General features: G+C 41.0%; 3 protein-coding genes across 5 annotated transcripts in view; 1 reads left to right on the top strand and 2 right to left on the bottom strand.

Moving 5' to 3' along the window:
• Positions 1 to 1,193: 1,193 nt before the first annotated feature.
• Positions 1,194 to 3,601, bottom strand: lrrc20 (leucine rich repeat containing 20). 3 transcript variants are annotated; one of them, XM_069664980.1, is made up of 5 exons: positions 3,378 to 3,601; positions 2,411 to 2,493; positions 2,008 to 2,157; positions 1,700 to 1,867; positions 1,194 to 1,613 (listed from the first exon to the last, which is right to left on the bottom strand). In XM_069664980.1, exons 2-5 carry the CDS (start codon positions 2,478 to 2,480, stop codon positions 1,477 to 1,479), a joined length of 525 nt encoding a protein of 174 aa, XP_069521081.1. In that variant the 5' UTR covers positions 2,481 to 2,493; positions 3,378 to 3,601; the 3' UTR covers positions 1,194 to 1,476. The 3 variants fall into 3 exon arrangements, with proteins under 3 accessions (XP_069521081.1, XP_069521082.1, XP_069521080.1); XM_069664981.1 differs by lacking the exon at positions 3,378 to 3,601 and adding an exon at positions 2,895 to 2,967; XM_069664979.1 differs by lacking the exon at positions 3,378 to 3,601 and adding an exon at positions 2,666 to 2,725.
• A 1,832-nt stretch (positions 3,602 to 5,433) lies between these two features.
• ndr2 (nodal-related 2) lies at positions 5,434 to 8,564 on the bottom strand. The gene is made up of 3 exons (XM_069665042.1): positions 8,300 to 8,564; positions 5,874 to 6,649; positions 5,434 to 5,586 (listed from the first exon to the last, which is right to left on the bottom strand). The coding sequence occupies exons 1-3, from the start codon at positions 8,562 to 8,564 to the stop codon at positions 5,434 to 5,436; spliced, it is 1,194 nt and encodes a 397-aa protein (XP_069521143.1).
• Positions 8,565 to 13,849: 5,285 nt separating this feature from the next.
• pald1a (phosphatase domain containing paladin 1a) overlaps positions 13,850 to 17,266 on the top strand; it is a 66,255-nt gene continuing 62,838 nt past the window's right edge. Inside the window, exon 1 of the mRNA XM_069665032.1 lies at positions 13,850 to 13,971. The gene's annotated coding sequence lies outside the window, so the exon portion shown is untranslated. The remainder of the gene's footprint in view (positions 13,972 to 17,266) is intronic.

Here is a 17,266-nt window from a genome sequence, read left to right as displayed (position 1 = left end):
AAAGCAAGGTTAGTCAGAGGGCAGCATGATGCACACATAAGGTCACAGATTGGCAGCAGAGGAGTCATGTGACTAAAGCCTCACACTAAATATTTCTCTTGACCAGAAGACTACTTTGGCTAATTTAGAGTCATGGCAAACTACCCAAACATAACATAGCAATTTTAAGCCAAAAGTGTTTCAAACAAAAATGGGAAATAAAAGAAAACTGGAAATTGTTGAATGCTTCACACGATAACGCTGCCCTGCTCATCTTGCTCTCCTGTGTTCATACACCACAAAAGCTAAACATAGCTAGCCAAAACATCAGCTTACATGGGATCCAGACTCAGCAGTGTCGCTATTTAAAGAATTCTTGAAAAGCTTGAGCACAGTACTCTGAACCTTTGTCTATAGACGGATCTGAAGACACATTTAGAGATAGTGGGATTAAAGGCTTGATCGGTATTTATGTTGCTATCTGTCCTAAATCAAGTCTATGTGGTGTTTCCAGCATGCAACTGAGGACCAGACAAATTCCAAACATTTCGCTTATCTCTAATAGATTTGTTTTGTTTATTGGTAGTTTTGACTAATATAGAACTAGTGGAGAATGTGTTCCAACTGTTTTGATTGTCTTTTAAACAATTATTCGAGGTGTATGTCTACCTAGTGTTAAAAAAATAGAAGAAGGATATGTCAATGTGAACCTCCGTAAGTTATTAATAAAGCTAGAGCTGAAACAGTTAAACAGTTGGCAGAACTTTAATTGGCAACTTAATTTACACATCAATATATGTTGTATTATTTGCCAGAATGCCAAACAGTCTCTGATACCAGCATTTCAAATGTATTCTCCCTTGTTTACTGCAGCTGTGTAACTCCAAATAAGACTATCAGGCGATGCCTCTGAGAAGTCCTGATAAATATTTTAGACATTTTCTTATACAAAGATAATCATTAATTCAATCATTGTTGGACTGATCTTAAATAGAAAATAATTGAAAGTTGCAGTGTTAAATGAAACACCCACACATCTCTAAGCCCTTGTGTGTGATCTAATAATAATAGACCCAACCACCGCATAGTTTCAGCAATGAATCCAGGCCCAGTTTAAAAATAATAACACCACACTGCATTGTTTCCAGAGCATACTCTTTATTTGAAAAACTTTTTTTATACTATCAAAAGTAATAAATAAGTCATGTTTTTCTAACTTGTGTCTCCATTGGCACAAAAAAACATTTCAAATAGTGTAAAGAGAGGGCTTTATTTCACCTCTAAATTACAACTTCAGCTTTTTGTATCTGAATCAAGAAGGATGCCATCTTTCCACACCTCTGTTTTCTTGTCTCTTGTAAACAGGCTTTGATATCTTCAGCTCAGCATCTTCAAGTATTTTCTCATCTCTCAGGCACACACAAGCATCCAAATGAAGTATCCAAAGGCACACAGCATGCAGTCTGTAGGTGTGTAGAGGTAATATTTCTCCTTTTTTTAGGACTCTGTTGTTGTCAAAATGTCAAAACTGTGAGGAGATTGCAGAGCAGAATGAGTGTTTGAGTCCAAAGGGTTCGACTTCACGTTTATCCACTTCAGTGCCGGCATGTTAGACAACTTCTCCACTGGTATTTCTGTTGTGGGACAAACAGAGTAAACTTAAGCTCAAACCAAGCCTTAAAACAATTTAAAACCACTTGTGTTAATAATTTGTTATTACCGGTGATGCTATTTCCCTCCAAGTTAATCCTCTCCAGTGTGGCTATTTCAGTAAGCTTATCAGGGAAGATGGAGAAGCTGTTATTAGCCAGATTGATGCTGGTCAAGTGCATCACATCTCCCACAGAGTCAGGCAGTTTGGTGAGGACATTACCCTGCAAGTCGAGTTCTGCAAAGGGTTACAAGACATGAGTAAATTGAGGGTTGCTTGTCAGTTCTTTCATCACAGAATGAAGTCTGTCAACACTTCAAAAATGTTTTCTTGGAGATTGACTCCTTGAATATCTGCAGTGTGTTATTATCCACTACCTCTCAACTGAGTGAAGGTTGAGAAGACCTTGCTGGAAATGGCCTTCATCTCATTGTCTGCCAAAGTGATAACACGGATGTTCTCTGAGACACTCCTCAGGACCTTGAACACACCGTCTGGGAAAGAAATGAGCTTGCAGTTTGACAGGTCTGCAGAGAAGAAGAACATGATGATGAGATTATGAGGCATGAATAGCAGGTGAATGATGAAGATCTATAAATAACACTTTCTTTTTAGATTTATAGGTGTGGATATGTAACCATCAAATGTAAACCTCTGTCGCCACCTGCTGGTAAAAATCTAAAATAACAGCAATTAGAGTATTGAATCAGGGCTATTCATGTCCTTGGATGCTGCAGAACAGGCGAGTGAGATGCAGAGAGAGAGACTTTTGAATCTTACCCAAAGTATCTTTCCCCTCCTCAACTGTTGCATTAATCCTCCGGGCCACATTTGCGACTGCCTCAGCCATTTTTCTGTTGCTCCTAAGGGGGGTCATGTGACATTACAGTTACACATTTTTACTTACACTGGCAATGTATGACAGCAAAAATAATAATAAGTAAATAACAATGAAAAAATATTATTAAACATGTATCCAGCTTCAAGCATTTTACACACTTTCAACACTGAGTCAATACTGAGTTAAAACCGTACATGTTCTTAAGGTGGCTGCACACTGCCTAGACAAATACCAACCAACTCCAACCAACACCAACTGTTAGGTCAGTGTGCGCCGTTGGTGTTGGTTGGAGTTGGTTGGCTGGAGTTGTTCGAGTTTGACATGTCCAGTCGGGTTCGGTGGAGTCGTGGAAAGTAGGACCAATGTGCACCTTTTCTGAGACATTCTGAGAGTGTACTGTATGTATGTATTATGTCCATTCACCTCTGGATTTGTCAACTCAGCAGCAGTAAAGAAAGGATTATATTTAGAAATTTAGAAAGAAAACATAAAATGCTTGTAATTACAGATTATGTAAAGTAATACAAAGTAATACTTTTTAACACTCTAATAAAAGTAAGCAATTTCCTTGTGATTCTGCCAGTCAGTGCATTCCTTGAACAAATGTAATCAAAGCAGAAAGTATCCAAACAATAAGAGTAAGGTGCTTGAACCTATAAATGGTATTAATTCCTGTTACTTCTGGTTTAAACCAGAGTGACACTGGGTAGTAGCACTAGGCTATTATTTGGACTGGACCCAGCACAGCAATTGTAGAACCAATACTGTAAGTTATGTCAATGTAATACACGCTTTAAGCCTAACATTGCCCTGCACTGCTAGACAAATACAAACACAGCTTGCTGCGCTATACGCAGCCATTATTTAATTACGGTTTGATTGAAAACATGCCAGGAAGCAACTTACCTAAACTAGCAGCTAACACTGTTACAGAGCCTGGCAGCTGTCAAAGTTAGCTAGCGAGCTAACGTTAGCTACAGCAGCTGAACCACAGTCAAATTTGGTGAGTGTGTATTTTTAGCCCCGGAAGGGCAACACAACTAAAGCTTTCGTTATTTATTAGAAACAAAAGCCCTATTAGCACCACTAAATACAGTAAAGTTAGCTTCAACTAACTTTGTAAATATCGTTGTTGCTAACCGGTGGTTGGTAAGTAAGGCACATGCTAGCTATGCTACTAGCATACTAGCAAACAACCGGCTAGGAAATAAAATACAACGGTTCATGAGTGTCAGTTCTGCGCTCTCATATTGCAGACGATGAAGCCCGACTTTAACAACACAATAGGCAATAAAAATAATAATAACTTCACTTATAAACTGGTAAAACGTATTATTAAGAAAGTAGTACGTCGGTAAGTAAAGTATTAGTGGTGAAAACATGTTTAATTTTTCGAAAAACTGAGATTTTTTCATATCTTAATCCTGCTTTGTAACTAACTATAAATGTGTACTCAGGCTGGGCATTTAAGGACGCGAAGGAATCAAAAGCACGTACTGTTTATTGCTATCGTTCTCAACTTTTAATATCTGTATGTTCAGTTTTAGCTTCCGATTCGGGAGTTAAGGGGAATGTTAAGGGACACTATCATAACACTACAGCAAAACCAGCGTGCCCATGAAATTGTGAGGTTAAATTATTTTTAACAACTAAGACACAGTCACAAACATTTGATACATGTCGCTCATGAAATAAGTGCGATTTCAATGCTTTTATTTTTACATCCAGGACATTTCAAATCTGGACTAGATTATCCCAGACAGGCTACATATTAATAAAATACAGTTTCAGATTTGTGAAACCATTATTCAATTTGTGAAAATGCATTTGACTGCTTTTTTCACATCAAGACCACATTGGACCTGGTCCTGATCCAAAACCACTATAGCTAGACTGGTCAAATCTGGACTAGATTATTCCAGAGGCTAAATATGAATTAAAACACATTTTCAACGATGAAAAAAGGAAGACCGGATGCTCAGCGCTGCAAGTTAAGTGTCCCTTAATATTCCCCTTAACTGCCGAATCGGAAGCTAACTTCAGCGTCATCAAATTTAGACCCTTATCAATATTTGCCAAGGAACAGTATTAGGAAGTTAAATGTTGTCTTACCTCCGAGTCCTGTCCTATTCCCAGTTAGACCACTGCGGTCATGACTATGGCAAATTCCTGGTTAGTCAGTGTATTTTCAAAAGACCTGAGCACAATGAGTTCTCTGGCTTTGGAAGAATAGTTTACCATTGTTACTATGACTAACTCCCACTTTGCAGTATTTGCTGGATATTCCTGCACTGGCCCATGCAATGCTGTGTTTTGATTGTGAGGCCGAGTTTGGCTGTGAGTCACAGTTGATGACTGAAACGCTCTTAAACTAGAAAAGTCCACCTATTATAGTGTTTCTTTTCTTTTGTATCACACACTGTATTACCAGGTTAATGTGCCAATGATTTCAGTGATGACATATATTGTGTTATGTATTATATTTATGTTTTATGACAGCATAAACCAAACCAGGCAGCTGTGTTAGTAATCTTGAAGAAAGCCTTAAAAGTACAGTTTGTAGTAACAACACAAACGAATGTACATAAATACACGTTTTAATATATACAATAAATATACATTAATTTACAATTACACAAATTGCCAGTGTACAATAAAACAGTGCTGGAATATACAACAACATTGTCATTTCATATTTACATTAATGTCATAAAGGGGATGAAGTTGTACATTAGATTTGTGACAACTGAAAGCTGAAAGGCTGCATGCTATTGTTGAGTTTGTATTACAGCACATCTTCAAAATAACAATGTTCTCCTTACAAACCAGAGCTCACATCACAAATTATAATTCCATCTCTGCACATAGATCCATTACAATCTTACAGTGCACAGCGACAAATATCAAAGAGCTTTTCCTTCTAACTAAGTGTTTCCTTTTGTTTTGCAGGTCGTGGTTTCTGTCACTGGCAGCCACACTCATCCACAATCATGTCTTCGTGATGTCGAAGGAGCATCTCCCCGTTCTCGTAGTACAGCATGCTTAATGGGCTCATTTTGGTTGGGGCACAGCAGGGTGAAGCCACTTTGTCTGGGTGGTAATGTTTCAGTAAACTCTGGGGAAGGAAGAAACAAAACAAAGTTAGAGAGATAATTCCATTCATAAAATCCTAATTACTGTAAATAAAGACACAGACAGATTCTTATTTTTCAGGTCAATTATTCAGGTTTACATCAGTGTAGTTTCAGTGATCTGTCATTGTCTAAATCTCTCTTATTGAGCTGCAACTAATGAGTATTTCCATTATTGGTTAATCAGCTGATTATTTACTTGATTGTTATTTTGTCTATAAATTATAAAAACATGACGTATAGACATTCAGAGAGACAGAGAGATACTCACTTGCATGTAAGCATGATTTGTTGGGTTCAGGCCCTCTCCTAGGGGACCAGGGCAAGAACCCTCACAGCGGTAGGCGTTATATCTTTTAGGAAAGATGATCCAGGACCCCCAGCCGATTTGATTAAAGTCTACATGCAGGTCGACTCTGCGACAGAGAGACTTTTCACTCCCTCTTTTGGACGCCTGCAGGCTTCTCGCCGTTTGTTCTCTCTGGCCCCGTTTGCTCCTGCGCCTCTTTGGCCAGCGGGCCTTTTTGATTTCAGCGGGGGACAAGAACTTGGATTGTTCAGCTGTGTGGAGTAAGCTCGCTTTGACCTTTGAGTTTTCATCAGAGCCCGTGTGTGAGAATACGACCAGCAAGGCCCGGTCGCTCACGTCCTGCTCTCTTCTCGGGCTCGCCACATAGACAGGCTGATCAGGGAGCGACAGGCCTCTCTTTGTCTCCACCGCTTTCCTTCTTCTTGACACCCTCTTGTGCCGAATCCTGGCTGTTGATTTTTGCCAGAGCCAGTTCAACAGAGGTCTCGTCATGTTGAACACTTTCCAGCTCTGCGATGAAGTGACCAGTGAAGATCCAGTGAGCAGCCCCACCAGCTGCTGCTCCTGGCAGCTCTTGTGTGTATGGCACGTCTGGTGATAGACCTCGATGGTGATGTTGGAAGCACTCTGCGTCTGAGGAAGCCTGATTCTCAGCTCTGCTGCCTGGATCTGTTTGTCAGCCAGCAGGGCATGGAGGTCAAAGGTCGCAATCAAGCGCCTCTGTCTGTACGTCAAACCTAATGTAGTGAGTGAAAAGAGAAAGGTTACCATAAGTGGGGTGCACACTCTTTTAGATAGCTTAACATTATTAAGATACACAGTGAGCCTCTAGGGGAAGAAATATCCACCTGTTGCAGGCAGAAAAATGCACTAGCATGGTCATCTGTGCCTATCTCCTTCGCTAATTTAAGACTTACTCTTGAAACTATAGTTATAAATGAGGACATGTACTACAGCAGTGTCTTTTTAAATTGGTTATTAAACAGGTATACTACAAAAGCAGACCAATATGGTGGTGGCATTAAGCGATATGGCAGCAAGTAAAGACACTTCATAACCACCAGTAGAAACTTTTTTAAGGTACATTTTTGTATGTATTTTTCCAATGATGTGATGGATTATTTATATTATATTTAGCAAACATACATACTTTCAAATACTAAATTATGCAGTCTATGCTGTGATATGACAATGCAGCCCACCAATACATGGTGGTATTGCAGTTATTACTTACATGCAGTAATTACAAATCAACACATAGCAGCAAATTGGCAGTCAGTGTACTTCCCTGCATATCTGCTTTATTATAATATAAAACCTAAATTATAATGAGTCTGCATGGTGCTACCATTATAATAAACGCACACTATTAAAACAGGGTTTTTACAGTTAGGATTTGTGTTATTTGAAGTTTCAACCACCTCTTGTTTTCCACAGTGAAATGATAATAATACGTGCTAAATATAATTACCTTCTAGCATGCCCTCATGATTAATGCCTCTATTGATTAAGACTTAAAAAGTTAAAGCTGAGGCTTCTTTAAAACAATCCAGCCATTGTCCCACTGTAGGTAAGCATGTGCTGCACCCACATGTGTAAAGAGCCTCATTGTGATTCAAAGAACAGGTGTGGTTCAGATTAATCTGAAGGATTAAAGCATGTTAAACATTTCACTTCTGTATTGTCCAGTGCATTGGCCAATTTAGCTTAGACTGTTGATCAAAAGTGCAAACCGTGCTCGCTATTAATCCACTCAAACCAAACCCCGCGGCCGAAACCAATCATTTAACACATCCCTGCTTGTCCTCCCGGCTTCTGCATATCCTCAGTCAAACAAATAGGTAATAACTCTGACACCTAGCAGCGATGTGGAATTGGATTCAGCAGCAGGGAGGGCTGCCCTCTCGTTGGCTGCTTGTGCCATTAAATCCCGAGCTCTAATCTAATCAAGCCAAGTGTGAAAAAAGAACTAAGGGAAGTTGTTGATTTGGCCTAACAAGAGATTTGTATAGGGGGATGTCTGGCGAGGTATCTAATCAACATCACCTATTTAAGAAAAAGGAGGTTTGCTTTGAGAATTAGACAGAAAACCGGCCTTTTCACACGCTGATCCCAGCATGGCTATTCAGCTACTTGAGCGGGATGTGGATTGAAACCCTCTGAGGTCGTCTGGCACGCAGCTTTGACAGGACAACACCTCAGACACAAAAAAACTAACATTTCAGAGGCTTTTTAAATGCAAGAAGAAAGTTTTGACCTAACAAAACCTTATTACAAAGACTTCCCCCTAGTGCTTTAAACATTTATCCACCATATTGATACCCCCGCTCAGACATGACCCACAAAATCCTCTATTTTTTAGAAAGAAAAAATCAACAATATCTTACTTTTCGCCATCACACTCTTCACCGTGTCTGCTTGCTTTACAGCGACTTGCTCCATAGTATCCAAAGGCCTGGAAAAGTTTGACTTGAAATTCCTGTAGAGATGCATCATGTAGGTTGGCAGGTGGTACCCTGTAGCTCGGTCCATGAGGGAAAAACGCTGCAGCGACCTCATATAAACTCCATCTTTGGTTTTCTGAAGCCCCTGGGCCAGCAGCACCAGCAGAGATGCGTGCAGCGCGAGAGCCAGAGGTCCCAATGAGCGCATGTTTCGGACCGGTTAATGACAAATTCCTCTACTGGGAGATTAGGGGTGTCTTATATACCCTCACCCACCCCCTTTCATGTTTAACAAGTAGCTGAGAACATTAAAGGAAATTGACATGCGTCCTCAAGACTTGTTACCTGACAGCTCATCACCCATTCCGTTGGTAATGAGGCGCCTGGGTGCTTGTTTACAAGGAGGACATGTCTTTGTTTGCACCATGTACTTCTGCAGCCCCATCCCCATCCGTGGATTAATTGTTCCACTTATTTGGCTAACACTAATTGTTAGGCTTTCCCGTAGTGTAATGTAGTCTACTGAATACCGTCTGAAATGTTAGGCAGCGATTGGACTGCTGTAGTGGTAAACGTAAAAACATAAATATAAAACGTTTATACCCTTGCCATTTAATATCAGAATTATAAATAACTTTTACAGCACTATATGACCTCGTATGCAATTTATCTCCTTATATAAAAAATATGTTTTATAATCATAAGCTAATGTGCATTTAAGGCTTCACAAAAGCATATTAAGATAAGGAATTAAAACCTAGATAAACAAATAAAGGCCAAAACTAAATAAGATAAGGCCAATAAAAACTTTCTATCACCACCAGCGGGAGGGAAATTAAACAGGAAACGGCCTTCTTATCTCTATCATATTTAAACTTCCCAAGATGCACTGGTAGTTCTCTGAGGCAGTTTTCATAAGGATTTATAGACTATTTAAGGTCAATATTGAATTATGAGTGACCTTATCGTACTTTACATGATGTTTTTGGGTTATATATTATCGTTTATATAACACTTACACTAATATATTCATATGAAGTTCCTAGTTTTAAATGATGGGTAAATGATATTTGCATAATGATATAATGCACTTAAGAAGGTTACTGTATTTTTTGAATACCTTAACACTCCACATTCACACAAAAAAAACGAGTATTCTGTGTTTTAGTTCAGGTTTGGATGATTTTTTTAGGCTAAGAAAGAGTAGCAGAGAGCATCCAACGATGACCGCAGACTGCGCATGCGCTGTCCGTCTTCATCCACATAGCGAAAACCTTTTCCTCGTAAATTTCCCGAGAAAGGACAAAAAAAATATCAATGGATGTGTTTTTTTCTCTAGCGGTTTAAACAGAAAGCGGTTCACCTCGGCTTCATCCTGAAAAACCGAGCTCTGAAAACATGTCTGTTTACGGGCCTGGAGCTTTTTCACCTACCGTGTGCTGAAATGGTGAGTTTAGCTTTAAAGTTTACGGCTGTTGTTGCACGAGCTACTGTAGCCTAAAAGTACAAATTCATGCCACTTTGGATGCTAAGACACTTAACAACTTCAAAAAACCTTTATTGCCAATGCATTGTACATATTTGCAGCTGAGCACTTTGGAAAGTGATGGATATTTTCATGATGCTAAGTGTTTGTGTGGTTGGTGATGGGGCATACATGTGCTTGGCACCCCCCACTCTCCATGCCTGCACTGTATTGTGCACTGAATCTAGTCAGTGATTTAGCCACAGCCACGGGAAGAGATGCGTGAAGAAAGTTGGGCAAAACAGGACCTGGAGTTGGTGATTATTTTAAGGCAAACCCATAGAAACAAAGACATGTTGAGACAAATATCTATTTATGTATATATATGAAAACACTAATAACAGTTTTTTATTAGTCTTGGCATATTGTTTACAGTGAATGTGTGCCATAAACACAACATTTGCACCCACTTTTGCAAGCAAGAACTGTATCAATCATGATTATTTTGAGATATGAAATAGAAAAATAATAAAAACTACGTCTACCTGAAAGAATTAAAGGAACTTAATGTTTTTTATTGACAAAATACCATCACCAAAATAAAATAAGGCATAGCTGTATTTGCTCAATGCAAAACAGGAGAGGTCCAACAATCTGTGCAAAAAACCTCATCTAACATAACACAAACTAACTTTTTATGGAAGACAAGTTTTGCCATAAACATAATGCTAAAATTCAACCTGAAAGCACACAATAAACTGGAATAAAATACAGAAATCAACCAGGAACTATTAGAAATTACCATATTAAACAGTGTACAACATCATACTGTAAGATACATGCATATTGAACAGAAGTCACTTAAGATAAAATGCCTATTTACCCGATTCTTCACTGAGGAAAGCTGATGGTGTGGTAGACACCAATCAGTATGGTTGACCTTAGAACTAAGTTTAATTTGTTATATTGTTTTCTAAGGTAAAAATTAACTTACATGCTTAAATATACTGTTTTATTACCAACATAGACTAGGCCTATGTTGTCATAATCTCATAGGCATAATGTAGTATAATCTTTTTGGAGAGTTTTGTGCGTTTGATGAATTAAAATAAACGACTGAATATGTAAGCTAACATTTTTTAGTAGTTGGAAATGCCTGTAGCAATGACACACTCTCTTGAAATGTGCCGAGACATGTTGTAATGTAAGCACGAGAAGTCTATAGAGGACAGTTAGACAAAGCACATGATCCCCCTTTGATGTTCCGCAGTCCCGGCCTTTGTTTGATTTAGCGTGTGCAGCTGGGATCAGCCTCCTCTCCCTTCATATCACTTTACCTCACATCCTGGGGGAAGACAGAAACTGGCAGATCAAACCATGAACATCACAATTAATCAAGAGGGGAGAGCATGAAACTCCAACATGAATGGACACCTGAGTCATAAATGATTGAGCCATTTATCCAAGGTGTATCTTGATAAGAGGGAAGGTTAATCTTGCCAGGGTTCACTTGAAAAGTGGCTGATTTATGTGTCATAGCGTTTGCTTTATTATAAAGTATTTATGAGTCATGGTTGTAAACTGTTAAGGTCAAATCAGGGGTCCAGTGCTGTTTGGTTACTGCAGAAAATATGATACATTTTCCTATTATTTAAACGTCTTTATGTTTGATCCAAGCCTTTAAAGTATCCATTAAGTGGTGTTAAGCTACTAAAACAGTTGTCTGATATAGTTGTGATAAGATAATGAACATTATACAACAGTTAGTTCTGACCAAGTAATCTGATTGGACAAGAGGCATTCCATGAGTGCTGATAAAAGAGCACAACATCACTGGGACTTTTCACTCTGTGTATCACTCCTCCTCAGCCAGGTGTTCTGAATACTGTCAATTAACATTACAGCAGACAGTGTGTGTCTTCATTAATCAGGCTGGTACCTGTGAATCACACAGCAGACTCTTATTTAGGTGGTTGATGATAAATTAGAACAGATAAATGTACATGATAGAAAACAGCTGATCTGTGGTGACCTGCAGACACAGTGCAGGAGAATGTTTGGGTTGCTCGGCAACAAAAGTTGTGGGACTAGTTGAGTTGGTGGAGCAAAAAGTAATCTGTTGTTGATTGTTACTCTCTAATGCTATTTGCAGCTTATGTAACTGTTGTATAAAAGCAATATCACTCGAGGTCGTGATGTTATACTGAATATCAGCACTGCTGTGATTCGGTTGTAGGCACGAGGCAGGATATTGAGTACATCATCACTCCCTCTCATGTGACATTGCTTAATTTGTGACTGCAGTGGATTATTCATACCACAAGGTGTCATATTTCATCACTGGACTCAAGTGAATATTTCATATGCTCATCCTTATTTGATCTTCCCAGGAGGGCTCGCTCTGGTGATATATACTCGAAACTTGAGAAAAATCTAAGATTCAGAAGACAATATGAAGATATTTAAAACGTTTTTATCCAAATAAGAATCATTTAGTTATCATGCTGATATCGCTGAAAAGATCTGAACCTTTGCTGAGGTTAAATATTTCCCTCCGTCTTTCCTGTTGCTATTAAAAGGCTCTTAACAGATTGGCTTTTTGAGGTGGTGAGACAGACACCAGACCTGAGGAAGGACCGGAAAAGGCAAGGTGATATTAGCCGCATGCTCCTTTTTCCATGAGAGGAAGTTTCCTCAATCTGTCACTGAACATCCTCTTACCTCTAAGCGTGTTCTGCTTTATCGCCATCGCATAAAAAAAATGGAAGGAAATGAAATCTTCCAGTGACATTGGCAACTTCTTCTTTCTGGATCTTCATCTTACAAAATCCCCCCCACCCCCACCCCAGCGAGACAACGAAATCACGTGTTGAGATTGCTCTCTCGCCGGATTGATACATTCATGTTCGTTTGAGGTTTCTTTGAGCAATGAGAGGGGTTTTTTTTGTTCCACATTTACGTGTTGCAACAACATCAGAGTCTTTGGGGGGGCCTGCGCTGCTGCTGCTGCAGGAAGGAAGGAACAGGTGTGGCAGCTTTAGATTTGACATCCATATCTTGAAAGAACGCTCGTTACTTTTAAGCTTAATTTGGACTTTATCTTGTGACAGACTGTTGGTTACACATGCTTTTATGAGGAAAATTCCTCACAGGCAGCCGCTTCAAAGATAAGATGTTGTTTGCTGTTTGTGCTTACTCATAGTTGCAGAATTGATGTAATTGTGTGCCTGCAGAGCTTTAAAATGACTGGACACTGTTTGCTTTGTTGCCTTACAGCACCCACAGACTGTAACAGAACACTCGCTGCATGATGAGTTCCTCTGACCTTAGTGCTACGACTACAAGAGCGAGAGCACACATCCCTCTGCAGCTGAACCTCAAGCTTAAATCTAAGTATTTGCCCAGCTGTAAGCCTGTTTGCCTTCCGCATGGCACGTGTTAACAGCTAATGAATGGAGTAATTAGAGCATCGTAGTCAATTAGGCTTACGTGATGTCATCTGTTGTGACTGATTGTCCGCCTCCCTCCTGGCAGGTCTGCATTACACCACGTTGAGGCTGCGGCTGAGCGTAAGAAGTTTAATAAGTGACGTTTTTAATTTGTGTGTCCGAGACGCTTGTTTAAAGGTCTGCCATGTGTGGGAGGCATTGTGCTGCCAGGAGGCTCCGGTAGTGATTGAACTGGGTGATGAGTAAGCCTCTCTAGGTCCGCCTCCACATCCTCTTTACACATCCTCACACACACACACAGATCCTGGCATGAGTGAGCAGCTTTGCACCAGGATGCATGCAAAAAAGTAACCAGCACAGGAGCACGCCGTCGCTCATCTAAAGCTCACAGGGAGAGCCGCGAAACCCCCCAACCCCTCCTCCTGCTGAGTGCCTGCCGAGGATCTGTCCCCGCTGAAGGACGCCAGCATTGATTCGCTTTATGAGGACGCCTTAATGAAGCGAGACTGCCTGCTGTAGTGTGACCACCGGGCAGAGAGACAGATCAGGGAGAGAGGGAGCACGAGCGAGGATGTCTGAGTGAGACCGGTGCTGCTGCCTGCCCTGCTGAGAGCTGTCATTTTTGGATCTATTTAACCTGTGCTTCCACTGTGATCTATTGAAGCGGCTCTCAGATGGAGGACTGATCAGCTGAATGTCAGGTAGAGTTTATGTTGTCTGTGTTATGATACATGAGTGCTGCTGCAGGCTTGTGGTCGCTTAACAAGTCATTGGTTTGTGTCTGAGGGTGCAAAAAGGAAGTGTATGTTGTCTAACTATCACGACAGATTTTATCTGAGATTTTAGTTGTGCAACGTTTTTGATCTTTTTTTGTTGCAAAGGTATTCTTCTGATAAACACATTCCTTTCTCCCAGTCATGTTTGATATCCACATAGCTCCACGGATTACATTCTTCTTGGCATGTGATGCCTAGCCTCTCCTCTGAAGTGTTTATCAGCTCTCATTCCTCTCACCAGAGCACCAGCGCCCGTTTGACAGGATCCTAGCTTCCTTCGCCAACTTACAGAATGCATCCGCCAAGTCAGGATGTGTTTGCACACAGAAACAAGTTTCAGTCTGAGCGGAACAAGCGAAACATGTTCACAAGTTGCTGCGAGATCCGTCCGTGGAGAGGATCTTTGACGGGCAGAAACGCTGTCAGTGAGCGAGGTGGTGCTGACACAGTGTTGCGCTCAGACAGGATTACAGCCACGTTAAATCACAGGGGGATAAAATAGCTGTTTTTGAAGTGAAATAAATTACAGGCGGGGTTTTAAAAATAGATTTGCACACCCTTTTTAGCCGCTCAGTGTCAAGCTGTGATGAAAGCAAGAATGTTCGAAGGCGAAAGGTTATTCATGTGATTTATGTCGCGTTCACTGCAGTAGCAGTTTGTTTGAGTCCGAGTAGATTTGGCTGCTTTAAGTGGGGAAGGAGTGCGTTTCAGTCTGTCAGAGTGTATAATCTGTCTCGCAGTGCAAAAGCTATTTAGAGTAGTGCGATGTGATTCGAAAATTGCACCCTTGAACAATGCATCACACAGCTTCCTCTTTGCCACAGGCTCTTTTTTTTTTTTACAGATTTATTTTTCGCTGAACATAAACACGAGATCCGCGAGTTGACACAAACTCACAATGCGCTCTTTTGAGCAGAAAACAAAAAAAAAATTTTTCCTGCAAAGGAAGCGCTGAGCTCATTTCCTCGCGGAGCAGGAACTAGCAATGTCCTGTGGAATCGCGCCCGTGTGTAACCCCTAACCTGATGGGTGAAATATGTGTACAGCTGCAGGGAGGAAGTTGCAGAGAGTACAACTAAGCATTTCCTGTCAAGGTGCGCTGACACTTCCTCTGCTTGGGGGTGTGTGTGCATGCGGTTTGTATTGAATGGTTTTGGGGTCTAGTTTCCTGTGATGAGTGAGAGACTGGTGGTCATTGTTATGTAGGATTAGATTACGTTATGTTAAAGCTTCACTTGCTCCCTATTAAGTTGGAGCAATCTTGAATCTTTAGTGCACACACACATAAATTAATTGACCATAAATCAGCCTGTTTCATTCATACAATTCTGCTGCTTTTCTGCAGCAGGCTCTCAGACCTCACATTTGCAGACTCAACGAGCGGCCTCCATGGAGACCAGAATTGCAAAGGGTCCTTAAATAAGATGAGCAATGTTGCCAAGTGAGCAACTTGCATTATAATTCGCGTATTTCTTCCTGTAACGCTCAGGCCGCGTCTCTCTTCTCCATCTCGATATCGGGGGGATTTAGTGCTAAGAGAGCTATATAAATGATACCCATCCCTCTCTTCTCTCATCTCTCGTGAATGAAGAGCGCTCTGCATCCTTCCTCAGCGGCCACCAACAGATGCATCCTGCAGCTGCACGCTCCTTCCTGTCTGCACTCAGGCCCTTTTGTCTGGAGACGTTGCTACAGCAAAGTTGGGACACCGGCTGAATTTAAATGGGGCAGCCCTGAATGGAGCAACGCTGGCAGGAGGGGGCAGCTTCTGTGGCCTTATTCTTACTGTGCAATCAGGGAATTTTCATATTAGTGACGCATTTTCAATTCTTCAGATTTTGTTGTCAAAGAAAATCCCAGTTCTCTTGTTGCTTTATTTGCCTCTCGAGCAGTGTGACGCTTCTCTCGCTAACACGTGGGATAAACAGCCTCTCTGATGAGTTCCCTTGATTGGATCTCCAGGAGGATGTTTATGACTGAGGGCTATTTCTACTCAGGCCTCCGCCCCAGCTGCCCGCCCGCCCGCCCGCCTGCCTGCTCTACACCAGGCCTGCCCGTGCTGAAATCAGTGTGCCTGACGAGCTGAGCGTTAGCGTAGCAGGGGCTTTTGCATCACAGCGTGGGTGCATGATGGTTTTGCAGCAGAGGTGACGGCCTGTAAGGTAAGACAGAGGAGGGGTTTGTGATGTAGCAGCTTCAGTTTGCAGCTTACTGTGCATTAAAAATAAGGTCACATTTCCTTTTGGAGGCCTTCTGTCTGTTAGCCGTTAGACATTTTACAAATAACATCACATGGGATAAGATGCGTGGAAGACGACAGTGGGAGAATGTTGTCAGAGTGTTTTACAGCCTTCAACGCAGCCGCATCGGAACATGCACATTATCATGCATGACTGTGGTGGTGGGGAAAGGGAACCTACTGATTAAATGTCCTTAAAGTGACAGCGATTGAGAAAAGGGTTTTGCTATGCAGATGCCCTTCACTGTGAGGAATGCACAGACTGTAGGCTGTGTTTTCAGTCCAAATAGGAAGTGAAGGAGACGTCTTATATCTTTGCTTCATATCAAACCTTTTCTTTTAGAGGACAAGACACTGCAACTATTTAACGTTTATTTTAATCCAGGGCATGTAGCTGAAAATCACCAGTCACATGTTTGACTCAAAGGGTTTTACAATGTGGACACCACACAACACAACCCCAGGGGTCCTGTTTTACTGGGAATAACTTAGAGGGAGGGTTAGAAGACTGTTTAACTTTCTAAAAATAATACATGAAATAATATAAGTGCAATGTTTTAATCTGGGTTTCCACACTGTTTTCATCATGGATGTATTCAGGAGACTGGTTTTCATGTTAGAAGTTTGACTCGATGGATGGATGGATGGATGGATGACCGTATTCAGGGCCCTTTAACGTACTTGATCTGGGATTCAGCTCGATGTTTAATTTCAGAAAAGACTGGTGAACAAAAGAGTGTTTCAGGCTAACTTTATGAAAAGCCCTGTATCTCCAGTTTGATGGTAATAGTTCATATTGACTGTCAGGCAGACACAATGGCGTGGGAGCTGATGCCGTTATGGTAGAAAAAAAAGCACTTTTGCTCTGTGCCTTTGGAGGACGCCATCCGCTTCTCCAATGGGCCCTGGAAAACCTCCGCCATACTACGTAAAATGCGTCATCTGGCGGAGGCCAGGGAGCTCGCTAAACTACACTTCCTC

Source organism: Semicossyphus pulcher, unplaced genomic scaffold (assembly GCF_022749685.1).
Source record: "Semicossyphus pulcher isolate SPU_LCO1_2020_fin unplaced genomic scaffold, fSemPul1.0.p SCAF_16, whole genome shotgun sequence".
In the NCBI taxonomy this organism is placed as follows: Eukaryota; Metazoa; Chordata; class Actinopteri; order Labriformes; family Labridae; genus Semicossyphus; species Semicossyphus pulcher.
Note: the sequence above shows the minus strand (reverse complement) of the source record. Positions and strands in the feature narration are given on the sequence as shown.

Bases quoted from the DNA above. Each gene is read 5' to 3' on its own strand.
- ndr2 (XM_069665042.1), bottom strand. From the start codon at position 8,564: ATGCGCTCATTGGGACCTCTGGCTCTCGCGCTGCACGCATCTCTGCTG. The intron at 6,650-8,299 runs GTAAGATATTGT...TCACTACATTAG, and splicing joins GAAGAGTGTGATGGCGAAAA to GTTTGACGTACAGACAGAGG. The intron at 5,587-5,873 runs GTGAGTATCTCT...TTCCTTCCCCAG, and splicing joins CAAATCATGCTTACATGCAA to AGTTTACTGAAACATTACCA.
- lrrc20 (XM_069664979.1), bottom strand. The intron at 2,158-2,410 runs GTAAGATTCAAA...TCTTCTCTGCAG, and splicing joins GGAGGGGAAAGATACTTTGG to ACCTGTCAAACTGCAAGCTC. The intron at 1,868-2,007 runs GTAGTGGATAAT...AACCCTTTGCAG, and splicing joins AACCTTCACTCAGTTGAGAG to AACTCGACTTGCAGGGTAAT.